At 39.8% G+C, this 13,139-nt stretch overlaps 1 protein-coding gene across 7 annotated transcripts in view; it reads right to left on the bottom strand.

Moving 5' to 3' along the window:
- FOXN3 (forkhead box N3) overlaps positions 1–13,139 on the bottom strand; it is a 208,259-nt gene that overhangs the window by 24,213 nt on the left and 170,907 nt on the right. For 4 of the 7 annotated variants that reach the window (XM_039382806.1, XM_027738698.2, XM_027738725.2 and 1 more), the window contains exon 5: positions 4,632–4,697. The exons of 2 other annotated variants lie outside the window; for them this stretch is intronic. In XM_039382806.1, coding sequence (XP_039238740.1) covers positions 4,632–4,697 — 66 coding nt within the window. The remainder of the gene's footprint in view (positions 1–4,631; positions 4,698–13,139) is intronic. One more of the 7 variants, XM_027738716.2, reaches the window with a different exon arrangement.

Raw genomic sequence — 13,139 nt, 5'->3', positions numbered from 1 at the left:
CAGCCACCCTGAATGAGTAGTGATGAGCAGTACTGAAACCAGAAGATGGATGTTCAGGACTCTCAGGTTCCTGGTTTCTACCCAAACTTTTCTGTGAGCAGTTTTATAGCTGTTTGCAGTATTAAACTTTAGCTTGAGAAATATACTTACATTTATGTGCAATTCACAAATTATACAGCAATGGGCAAAGGACTACACGTGAACTTGAAGCTACGTGTAATAGCACTGAGTAAGAAGCTTCTTGAATTAAATCAGTATTTCCAGGATAATCCCTATGACCACAGGACTGTTCACCAGCAGTAGCGGCAATACACCACTCGTCCTCACTTCTTCACTGGCCCTTCCTGAAGAGCAAGTGGCTCCAAGTTCAGAATGAGCTCACCCGTTAAGAAGGTGTTGCTACTTAAATGCTTCCAGTGACTTGAATCTCAGGAATTTAAACACACTGCAAAATCACCAAAACCAATCTCCATTTTAATCATGGCAAAACACAATGGTTTGGCAAGACTGAATGATGTGCCCAGAATGCTACACTCTCTAGAGTAGAGAATGCTATGCTGGAGTGACAGCTGGTAATATTTAATTTCAAGACATTGATAAGAACTGAAGTGTTGAAAATCTTTTGTACAAAAAAACAACTGTACAAAACTAACCTATGGACTTCACTAACTTAATACCCATGATTTCTAAATTAAGCTCTACCATTTGTTCCCCATCCCTTTTTCCTCTGTCCTCTCTGTGAATTAGATTCCCATCAGGGAAACAGGTCCAGAAACGTGATGCAACTTGCCCAAGATGGCGCAGACAGTACCCAGTCCCCTGCAGGTCAAGATACAGTTTTTAATGCAAATCACATATTTTGAAATTAATATTCATGAACAGGCTACTAAGAAAAATCCAAACTATTTGTAACTTATGATAGCTGCTACTGACGAAAGCAGATGTTCCAGCTGCTGTTTCTTTTTAAACATAATTTAACTATACAAAACCCGATCAAACACAAGGACTTCAATAAACTAAGGCAAAAGAAGTATTAAATCTATGTTCTTACATGCCCTTCCTTAGCATATCACAGGAGCTTTAGCTCCTGGTTCCAGCTGGATTGCATGTTTCAGTAGAAACTTGTACACAGCTGGCTACTTTGAACTTCTGCCTTTAGTTACAATATAGAAGCATTTGGTCTGTGAATATACTGCAAAGTGTTAATAATTTAGAAATTGATTTCTGATGTTAACACTTTAACTATAATTGTATAATTCCTATCCTTTAGCAGCAAAGTGAACAATCAATTTCATGAGTCTATAAAGTAAAACCCACACAAACACAAAATAATCCTAATAACAGTGTTTTACTCTTTTATTCTGCCTTTTTGTTTTTTTTGAATGAAAACTAAAGCATGATGGAACTGGGGTAAATGGTAAGCAATGTTTGTCAGACAACATTTCAAGATTTCATATAAAAGAAAAAGTAAAGCTAATTAATCAATCTATTACAAAGCAGGAATAGTTTACACTGGATTTTCTCATGCCACTGAGATGGGATTCCTTTATGACAGACTATATTAAAAGAATAAATTTCAATAAGACTTTGAATAATTGCTGTAGCTAACTTCAACCTAAAGATGCTTTTAGCACTCACATTGCCTAGTTGAACATTGATTTTTATGCCACTTGAAAAGCAAGATGTCTTCAAAGATAAAAGCCAATACATGTAACCATCCACGGAAAATGAATCCAGACTCTCACAATCTGCTTTGGAGGTATCCACTTGTCAAAACAATGGTTAAATGTTGGTAGAATAGGTAAAGGTCTTAATTGACCAGTTTTAAACTTCTTGAGTCACAGAGTTGTTATAAGGTGAAATGACCTCAGGTTCTGCCTTCATCTGACTCTTTGCTGTGCCAGTAAGTGGTATATCTGGAGTCAGACTCTCGGACCGAAAGAATGTTTTCTGTCAAGTTATAACACCTGTGGCCAAACAGCAAACTAGGTTCTTCCCTTTTCAAATCTTGTCTTCAGAGGATGGGGCATTTTGCAGCCCTTATGCACATACTTGACACCACAGTCTGATACCAGCAACAACTCTTGGTCTTCAAGGGATCAAACAGTATCCACACACTTAACTGCCCTGATCGTTCAGAGTTTGATTTACAGACCACTGCAGCCACTGAGAGAGCAGAGAACGAACTGTGAGCTTCTAGATGATGTTCAACATTGTGGTGAAACTTTTATAAACAATCTGCCTTTTATTTGAAAACTAATTTGAAGTGTGATTTTTTTCATGCAATTTTTTCTTAATGTGCAGTAACAGTTAATTAGGTTGTCTAAGATTTTCCTAACATAGTACTTAAGTGAGACCCAATTGGAATTCATAGGACAGGCTGATTTACTTCCTCAAGGTATCCACTCACCACCCCCCCCCCCCAAATATTTCTCCTTTGTAATTTAGAAGACCTCTGAGGTTACAATAAAAACTTCTCCCCTTTCCTCCTGGCAATTCTACCAACATCTGGAAGGATTCATGAACTTCTGAGCAGACCCTGCATTTGAGTTTAAAGACACAGAGAAGGGTCTCATTACTTGTGGACATCAAGAAAGGAGAAATGTGAATGAGGAGCCATCTTTTTGCTTTCATCTCCCTCTCACTTTTGACATCCTGACACAAGAGCCCACTGGGAAGGTGACAAGGGGATAGAGATTTGCCAACCTTCAAACTATGAAGTCTATGAAAAGTACTAAACACACTGCAGATTTAGACCAACCTGGTGCCTAAAGAGATCGCAGAGAAAAAGACTCCAGGCCAATTTAGTGTATTAGATAAGATAAAAAGAGCGGGTCCTTTAATAAGGCCTCAGGCCCAGGAGAATACACATGATGTGCGCTGTACAACTGCATCAGCTGCTCGTAGGACACGTCGAGGAGCTGATTCAGGTCAATCCTACGGTAGGTAAATTTACGGAAGGTTTTTTTCTTCTTCTGCTCCACCTCCGCCATCTTTTCTGGGTTCTCTCTATATTCCCCAAATGCAGCCTTCCGTTGTTGTAACTCAACCAGAGAAAAAGGAACTTTTATTGAAGTGTAGAAGTCTCCAAATCACTTCCACTGCAATGCTGGCAAACATGTGCACGTGATAAAAATCTGCAGTGTGCTTAGTACATGTTTAGTACTATGTATCTCCTCCTTTCCTTGTCTGCAATCTTCTCCCATTCTCCAGTTCCTCCAGGAGTTCATATTACTCAGTGTTTTCCCCATCCTTTTCTATGCACATACTTTATGTCCCCTTCCCTCTCTCACATGCCCTTTTACCCCTGCACTTTCATTCTACACCAACTCCTTTCCCTCTTTTCTCTGCCCCACAAATCTGGCTTCTTTAAATCTGGGATCCTTTGGAAGATGTCTCATTTTATTCTTCCCATTAAGTCCAAGGGTAACCCCCTCTTCCCAATAAAATCTTTCCTTTTTCCTACCTACACAAAGAGGGGATTGGTCGCCCTTTTACCACGCACAGTCCCTGAAGGCTGCTTAGGAGAGGACAAGGACCATTCTTTTCCTTCCAGAACAGAGAGTTAACTTGGTACATCATACACTACTGAGAGAAGCTTCTCAAAAGGCATTCCTCTGGCAGGGTCACTAGACAGGCTGACTGTATCTTTCCTCGGCTGCATGGGAAATGCTTTGATGGTAATTGACTCTCTTCCCCAGGCAGAGTATCAAAGTGCGAATCATGGCTTCCCCTGGAATTTGGATTTCGTTGCCCAAGCTAGAACAATAGCAGTGATGCTAGACAGGCTTGATAATGGCTTCTATTTTAACTTCTGCCTTTATTTTTTACAGCTGCCTGTCACTTGGCATTACCACCGTAGTTGCTGACCAGCGATGTGTTTGTTTTCTTGTACTGCCTGTTTCTGTGCGCTGTATTCCACTATGGATTCCTTTAATACCTTCACAGCAAACTCTGTGGGGCAGGACGATTCCTGCAGTATTTGCACAGCTCAGTACAGCGGGGGCCAAGGCCCCTTCAGTGCTCTGCTAATACGCAGCACCAAACCCTTAGGTCTGGTCATAGAAGAGGGAGGACAGTATTGGCAGGAAATGAGACCTCTCTTTGCTCCCTGTAGCTGCTACTGCCTTGCATCAGTCAGAGCAGAAAAAAAGCAAAGCAGGCAGGATGCGTGCAAGGAAGGAGCTGAAACAGTGCCCAAGTGAATGGAAAGTATCCAGATGGCTGTGGTAACTCACACGATGGGAGTCAAATCAAAACAAAATGAAAACAAAACCATATGCCATGTACCCTTCACTCTATTGCTCTCTCTCCCTGCCTTTCTCCTGGCTGTTGCCCCAGGTCTTTCTATCAGTATGGATAATAGTATGTTACTCATTTAAGTGTATGTCATGAATAACAATAACCCCTCTTTTACATTAGAGATCATGGATTAATATTATTCATGTAACAAAGAATGTAACATGAACCACAAAATTATACTCGTGTAAGGGTCAAGGAAGTGTAAGGTTCTATAAGGGATGCTATATTTCTTTATTAAATCCTTTTTATCTGGTAGGCTGTATACTTATAGAAGAGAATATTAACTTTACAAGTCTATGTTGCTATATGCTATAGAAATATCTACTCACAACCTGCTTGTATCTCAGGGGGAGTATTCAAAAGCATCATGGCAGTGGCAGCATCAATGTCAGGATCTGGAAAAATCAACCAATAAATACATTATTTACAACTGGGCTAATCTTCTTGCCCCCGTTGCTAAACTATAGGTTCAACCAAATCTCTGCAGTGAAAAGGTATGAGAGTTTATTATTCAGAGGGCTTGTTGATCACACACTGAATTTACCCACAAACTTGCATGTGATCCCATTGCTACTGTGAAGTAGAGCACAGCGACCTGTGTCACCAAACCATACTCGTGCTTGTACGTGCATGAAACCTTTGTTGTCAGCCTCATCAATTCACTGTTTAATTCTGTGGAGAGTATTAAATTTCATTACAAAGGATCTGTGAAAGCAGGTGCGACATCACAATTTGGAAGCAACAGAGAGGATGAGCCAACGGTAGAACAGGAAAGCGTAAGGAATACCTACACCTGAGCAAGTACAGAAGATGACACTCAGTCATTTTGATTTGTCAAGAAAGATTTCAGTGAAGTCTGAGAAGGTGTTGGAAGACAAACTGCTACAATTAAGGGGAAAAAAAAGAAACTAGCATTTCATTGAAGCATTTGCATGCTCATCCATTGTCACTTTAATATAAGCAAAAATCATCAGCTGGCTGCTGTTATTCCTAAATTGGTTTCTACATCCATCATGAACAGTCAGCTGACAGATGGTAAGTTATAGAGACAGAACAAAATATGATCCTTTTATAACTATATTCACTTGCTTCGCACACAACAGCTCGGCTGCTATGGAAATGCAGGTAGCTATGACAACAGTAAACAACCCCACAACGGCCACTGAATAAGCTGAAAAGAACATCTGCCCCAGCAAAGCGTCCCAGCTGCCCTGGGGCGCAACTTGCTAATCGTGCAGTGATGCCGTGTGACAGAGAAAGCCGCCTATGCCATGTCCAAATAAATGAAGTGTGCAATTGAAGCAGACATAAAAACGCACACCCTGGCCGACTGCTGCCTCTGTATGGCTAAACTGAATGACTAATGAGTATGCATTTGTTGTTTGGGGTTGTTTTTTTTTTTTTTTCAGCTTGTCAGTATTTATACTAAATTACATACTAAAAAATTTAATTTACTGCTAATAGCTTCATGGCACTTTATTTTGGCTATTATGTCAGAAAATTGTTAAAAATATGTGTATTTTTGATCTTTATATATTTCAAATCTATTCGCAGTGAAGTGATGTGGTATAAAGCCCTGTAATTTATTAACAAGACAAATGACGTAGACAGGATTTTAAAATCTGCTTAAGCCAAACAGAAATTCACTTGACTGGTGAATTAAAAAAAGGGATTTTTTTTATTAGTTTAAAATGTACTACTTTTCTCTGAATCGCTGCAAACACACTTCTAAAGGCTACTATATTATTTAACTGCTGAAACAGCAGAGAACCAGTGCAGCAGGTGTAAAACTGAAGCAGCAGCAGACTTAGTATAAAAGGTGCCCACATAATGGAAAGCAAGTGCCTGTGTCTCCTGGACAGGTCACCATACTCTTTTCCAATAGTCACCAGCAGACTACTGAGAAAAGCAGCTTTACCGACTCATGTTCATCTTCAAGTCTGAAGATACCTCAAAAGCAGCATTCCTGCTGCAATTATCTATGCTGAAAGTGCCATTTCAAAACAGCTTCACTCCCAAACATGTGCCATGTTGCAGGAATGGGTCCATGTACCACACAGTGAGTGTGTGGTATCAAACTGAAGAGGGAAAATCTATCCCTTGCTTAAAAAGCAAGACAAAAAAAGCAAAGAAACCGGAGAAATAAAGACAAACCAAACCAGAATTCTTCCATCTCTTTCATACCATAAAATCAGAAGATTGTTAGAAGTTGAATTTACTGTAGCATGACTCATACAGCCAACTTCAGCATTTGCTTATTGGCTGTTCCTAAATTTTGTTTTATTGTTTTACTTCAAATATGGCCCCTCCCCTGGGTAACATTGTAGTATAATGTTAATCTTGCTGTTGAAAGAATAAAAGGACATTACCAGAAAAAACACTGGTGACTTTGGGTTTTGTTTGTGTAACAAACTCTGTGATTTGAGATAAAATTGATGCAATGAGTTTATCTTGAAAGGTGCATTCTTAGCCTTTGGACCACTAATGGTACCACTCTGTTTCTGTAATGACGTCAGGACACTACCATGAGCTGTTCTCAACACAGGTCTGCATCCATAGTGGCTGTTTCCTAAAGTACAGCCATGTTTCAAGCTCATCTACACCTGCTATCATGCCTAGCTCTCTTTCTGTTGGTATATTCCTGAAGAAATCAGACAGCTATTTCATAATGCCTTGGCAGAGGTAAGAGGGCTTGCGGACAAGCACGAAGGATGCTGTCAGTAGGATTCAGGACAACATACTTTGGGTTGTCCTACTGGAAGGAGACAAGAAAAAGAAGAGACTGGTGCACAAGGGACACAAGGGCCAAGGGCCAGCAGTCTGAGACTACAAAAAGAGGTGCAGAAGAAATGTCCAAGGGCAAACTGAAAAGCCGGTACATTCTTGTGCAGCATTTACGTTCACGATTTGGAGGCGTTCTCCTGAGCAGCATGTCAAGAAGAGCCAAGAAGCAGTCATGAGGAGCAGCACCGAAGGCAGGTGAAGGAAGGGCACCTTTGCTGGGACTGCCCCTTCCTGCTTTGGCTCCTGGTACCCACCAGTGCCCCGTGCCGATGGCCCTTTCTCTACAGTGGCCGTCCTTGTGAAGTCTCCTCCATGCGGATTCTATTACTTCAAGCAGTAAAGGCTGATGTTGTGTGACAGCCTCACCAGCCTGGTAACTGGATCCTCTCCCTTCTACCTGCCTGTCTGCATTCGTGAAGCTGTGGATTTCAGAACTGAGATCTCTGAAGTCCCACCTGAAGTCTGCGATCAACACAAAAGCTCCTGAAGTTATTAACAGTGGGTGGTTAGTGAAAAATGATTGCAGGAACATCTTTCCCTAGGATACCAGGTTAAAAATAACTACATACAATGCTTTGGAATATAGAAAATTAAGTATTTAAATGAATGCATTCTGGTTTCTTTTTTTGCTAATTTAAGTAAATGGTGAACTGACTGCATACACAAACAGTTAATTTTTTGCCAGTGGAAAGCAGAAGATGCTCAGCCTTTCCTGTGAAGGAGGGAAGTAAGAAACAACAAAGAAAAGGAAGGATTGTGGGTATTGTACAAAGAAGTAAGAGTATGTCAAGGTCTCAGATAGGCAACATTGGAGAGGGACAAAAAAATAATGACAAGAATGTCCAGCAGCCACAGTTTTTCCTAACAAACAACTGCTGTCTTGTTGAACTTGGTACCTCATGCTACATTCGGAAGTTTCAGTGCTTGGTCCCTCATACACCAAGGGACCTTCACAAGGTATCAGAAAGGACCTGGACCTTAAGTACTTACACAAACTCATAGGGCATGAAAGTCACCAAGGAGCAGGAATTCCATCACAGCTGCAGTACCTCCCGTTGCAGTGTGAGCCTACTGGTGTTTTTGCCAGCACTGCTTTCAAAGACAAAACTTCTTTTCATGAAGTCGATACCAACAATGGCAGAAACCTCATGGCAGGGCTGTTTGCTGCATTTTAGATTCATGCCCCTTGTCAGCAGAGTGTTCAGAAATGAACACCAAATCTCTAAACAGCACCTAGTTCTTTCACTGAGGAATTAACCTACTATTTATCACTCTGTGGAATTATATCTGCATATTGTCAAGATATGCTTTGAATGAAACTCACTTTGCGTGTTAACTGTATAGGATCAGAATCTGCCTTGCACAGACATGTGAAGTGGCAAAATGGTAGGCATGAAATATTCTGGCATAAGATTTCATACAAGCAATGCAGAGGATAACGCTCAGGTAGCAGACTGTTTATTCTGGACTTGTCAAAAAATAATTAAAATCAAACAGGTACCTGAGAAAGCCGGATGTGACAGCTGTTGTTTTATTATGTTGTGATCTCTGATCTGAGTTCATTTCATAGAGAGAGAAAGAGGTTTATAATAATTCATACTATTTTGATATTAGTTCAAACTTTGATCTGGTTTCATCAATTGCTTCAAATTCATCCCCTTCCAACTAAATAAAAATTAGGATAACACAGTCCCCTCTTGATTTTGCTAAAGGGTATTTATCTTTACAGCCATACTATAAGTTTTTAAAGAAAATAGCAGTTGAAGCAGTTCTAAGCAACCATGGCATGAATTTTCCAGTAGAGATGCCTAGAGAGAGGCACTTAAGATGCATATTTGGGTATTACTAAAATGTTACTGCCAACTGACGTAAAAAATGTAGTTAGTAAATAAACTGCACCATCTGTACACTACAGCCATGGTTATGTTATCTCATCAGGAAGGAATTTATAAGATCTTATTTTAAGTTACTACATCTAAAATAGAACTATTTTTGTAAAGAACTTCATTATTGAGTATGCTAGTTTTTGGTCTATTCTACTTCTGTCTCAGCATCCTCCACTGCTTTTTTCCATTTAAATGCTCTACTCTAGATGGAATGCCTAAAACTCACTGCCATTGTACTCAGAAGGCAGAGGTCCAGTTTATTCCTTGTCTACAAGATCAGTCTTTTTACCCCCTGCCTCACTTTCTAGCACAGACCACTCCTACATATTTTGTGGTGATTTGATTCTTTGATATTTTAGATTTTTGGCAGCTAGAAAATGTTGCAAAAGCAACACTCTTGTCTTCCACCTTTTACCTTTAGGCTTATTAAACTGCAACAGAGTAAATAGCAGCTTGCCCCTATTTAACTTGTCTGTTAACAGACGTGTCCTTTCCCTTCCCACATCACGATAGTTAACCTTGGTACGAGTCAGGTTAGGTCAAAGACACAGAGAAAAAGGACCAGAGCTAAGGCTTTTTTCCCATTTGTTTTTTTTCTCTTTTCTTTTTCATTTTTAATTTATTTTGCCTAATGACAGAATAAGAACATAGCTGTTAAAATAAAACTGCAATGTGCAATATAGAAAGAAATACCTGAAGAGCACTGTAAGTACTGTAACTCTGTCAAACGCCTTGGTGTAGGATGCCATTGAGTCCACTTCTGAAACACTTAAATAAGGTTGAGAAACTCTCTTAAAATAAACAGAATACTTGTTGAGGTGTAAGGTAAACCAGTAGGATTCAGAACCAAGATCTTGGGAAGAAACAAGAAATTATATTCATATCTCAACAACAGTGCATGAAAGACCAAGAATGAAAATTTTGGAAGCTATATAATAGAGGCCAGGAGGAAGCAATTTCACTAACAATACAAAACTGGGCTGGCAGTCACAGAGGTTCTCCCACTCCTTAGAAAGGATCTAGTATGAGACACAGAAGAATAAAGGTATGGGTCTAAATGAACTAATAGTTTTTTCTATTTAAGTTCATTTCTGGCACTGCCAAGTAAGCTATGGCACAAATTATCCTGAGAAAAAATACAGAACATTTTCAACAGAAACCTTCTTCCTGCTCCTCTATTTTGTTACATTTGTATTGTCATGAAGCTACACATATGATTTCCATTCTCTAACAATACCATTTTATCATCTGAAAAACTGAAACAAACAATTACAACATATTCTTGTTAAAAAGACTAGCTTTAATAAAAAGAACGGTAGTAGGAAGACTTATAGATGGTCCTGCACATCATTCAGAAAGCTGTAGAAAACTGAAGCATCTTAACTTTACATCTTGGGAGTAAAGATTAAGATCATGTAATTGTTAGAAGACAGACTCACAACACTGATATGTTTTTCACCATTGCAAGATAAAAATATTTTAAGAGACAGCTGACTAAAGAGAGATGAGATATAGATCTTACACATAAAGATGACATATTATAATACATACTCTTCTTAAAAACAGGGTAGTGCCATGGTTTTGTTCCTTTATTTTAAAAGTATTTTTCCATTTTGATGCATATTACTGGCAAGCTTAATTTTCAGTGCAGAAGGATGCGAAAATAAAATTTATCCATTACAAAGGCAACAGTAAAGTCTTTTTTGACTCCATTCAGCCTGTGGAGCTTGTAGTACTGAACAGAAAACATCACCGTGAGAAAACTCTAGCCAATGAGCTAGCACAGAAGAGAGAAACAATTTGCTGTTCCATCATGTACTTACCTAATCTGTGATCAGGAATTTCAACCATCTTCTTAACTGATTGCTGCAGCCTCCGCTTCTACAGTGGAAGATGGGATTATGAGGGCTGTAACTCCTTGCAGCCTTACAGGTTGCACACATATTTTTTTTGACTGAAGAATACACATACACACAAACACACGTTTTTTGTACCCATTTATGCAGATGTGTGTTACCTCTGCATTGAGGTCATCATTGCTCAAGCTTTCATAATGTCCCTGCTGCTAACAATAGGTTTTCCTTCCAGCAAAACGGGAGGATGGCTGGCAGGAGGAAGTCCTCTATAAAATTCTGATCATTTAAGACCAAATAAACCCCACCTTACTGTCCCATACCAGTGTTTGTTGTAAGCACTCATTTCCTTCTCATTGCCATTTCAAAATACACTCGTGTCGCCCAGACCTTGAAAACTGAGTATGTCTTTCAGTCCAGCAAGTGCAGAACATGCCAGTTGGAAAAGAACCGACACATTTCACACAGCCCGAGTGACCCTTGAGGAAATGTTTAGGGTCCTCCTGCCTCTCTCAGCCGCCAGTTCTGCATAAAATGGTGGCTTCTGGGTACTTTCACTGCAAGATGAGTCTTCAGGAGGGTTTCACCCAAATATTCCAACTGCTAGAACTGCCATGGCACAATCCACATCATGAACACAGCAAGGAAAGGCCTGGGGAGGTGAACATAAATTCCTCACTGGTTTCAGGATCCAGAAAGCAAGGGGGGAAAATGTCAGATAAACATTAAAATAACAGTGAGAAGGGTATTTTGGGGATTTGAAGAAAAAGAAAATGCAACTAATGATGAGAAAAGGGTCAGGCATGTGATACTGCCAGTGAAAGCACTGTATATAGTATAACTATGGAGCCAAATGCAGTCTAAAACCAAAATAAGAGCAGAAAAGGTGAAGAAAAAATCCAGCAGCTAAAATAGCTGTGTGCTATTAACACAAGCAGACTGACATAATGGAAGGGGAACTCAAGGCATTAGTGTTATTACAGGAAAATTCACAAACAGGGTGGAACACCAATTATTATTGAAACAAGTGTCAAAAGGTCTGTGCTTTTCAAAGAAAAGAAATATGGGTTTTATATGGTAGGATACTGTCATGCAATAATGAAGCAGCACACTTGGGAAACAGCATAAAATGAATATGTTTGGAAATGCTGTGGACAGATGGTCAAACAAGGCTACTAAGAGAGAGACACTGGGTCTGCTCTTGACTTCTTACAGCAGATATGGATCCGGATAGAGCTCTACATCATTACTGAAATGGGAATTGTATCAACAAGGGAGACCTAACTTCGCAGTACAGATTGGAGAACAAATGCTATTAACCACAGTAAGACCAGTTATTCCTGGATGTGACAGCTGAAAAGTTTCTTTATCCATGTTGCTGAATGAACATGAATAGATTCTATTCTGCTCTTTATCTTAATTAATGAGGATGACTTTGGAACAGAGGACCACAAAGTGATGCAGTTTAGATTAAGTGGGAAGGATAACAGCAAGCCTAATTTTGTTTAAGATCTATTATTTCCAAAGAGTAAGTTCTGATGAACTAAATGGTTCCTGTGGAACCTCTGGGAAACAGACTGGGCTGAGGAACTCTATATCTCAGTCTGGGGGAGGCTGCAGTTTCTGCAAGTCACTGCACCAAGACCTAACTGAAACTTTTATCTGGAGAAAAGCAGGAAAGATGCACTCTTTGAAAATAAGAACATAAAAGCTTAAAAACCCCAGCTGGACAGAAAGCAGAGAGCTTGGCTTGCTCAGTTAAGCAAAACAGAGGCAGAGAAGTAAAACTATCATGACGATGTATCCATGGGATGCAGGGGTGAAAAGCAAGGTAGAAGAACTATTAACTTCTAAGACAATTTCAGTAAAGCAACACTGGCTGAAGACACGACTGGTAATCGGAACACTTATAAGAGGAAGGCAATGGTATTTTGGTAAAACTCTTCTAACTGGAGCTGAAACAAAGCAAAAAGTTTGAATGTCAGTTTTCAGAAGTATTTAGAGAGTGTTGCTGCCCACAATGTGTCCTGGGGGAGGGGCTCTCCAGAAGCTGCCTTCGAAACTGCTTCTCTAGGGCAGGTAAGCTCTCTGCAAAACTCTATGACAGAGTGGGAAAGAGCACAAAAACACAGTCATGAAGAAACTATGCCAGTGAAGGCTTATTTGCAAAATGGCTTATCTACATACATGTGCAGAAGCACCAGGATGATATTTGACACTCCAGGACCGGACTCATGCCACTTCATGTCAAAGGTGACTTGCAATAAGCTTAGGGGCTGTGCTATGGACACACAGGACTATGCCTATCAGCTTC

Source organism: Pipra filicauda, unplaced genomic scaffold (genome assembly GCF_003945595.2).
Source record: "Pipra filicauda isolate LSUMZ 115617 unplaced genomic scaffold, ASM394559v2 scaffold283_size971201_pilon, whole genome shotgun sequence".
NCBI lineage: Eukaryota > Metazoa > Chordata > Aves > Passeriformes > Pipridae > Pipra > Pipra filicauda.
This window is presented reverse-complemented; position numbering and strand designations above follow the sequence as displayed.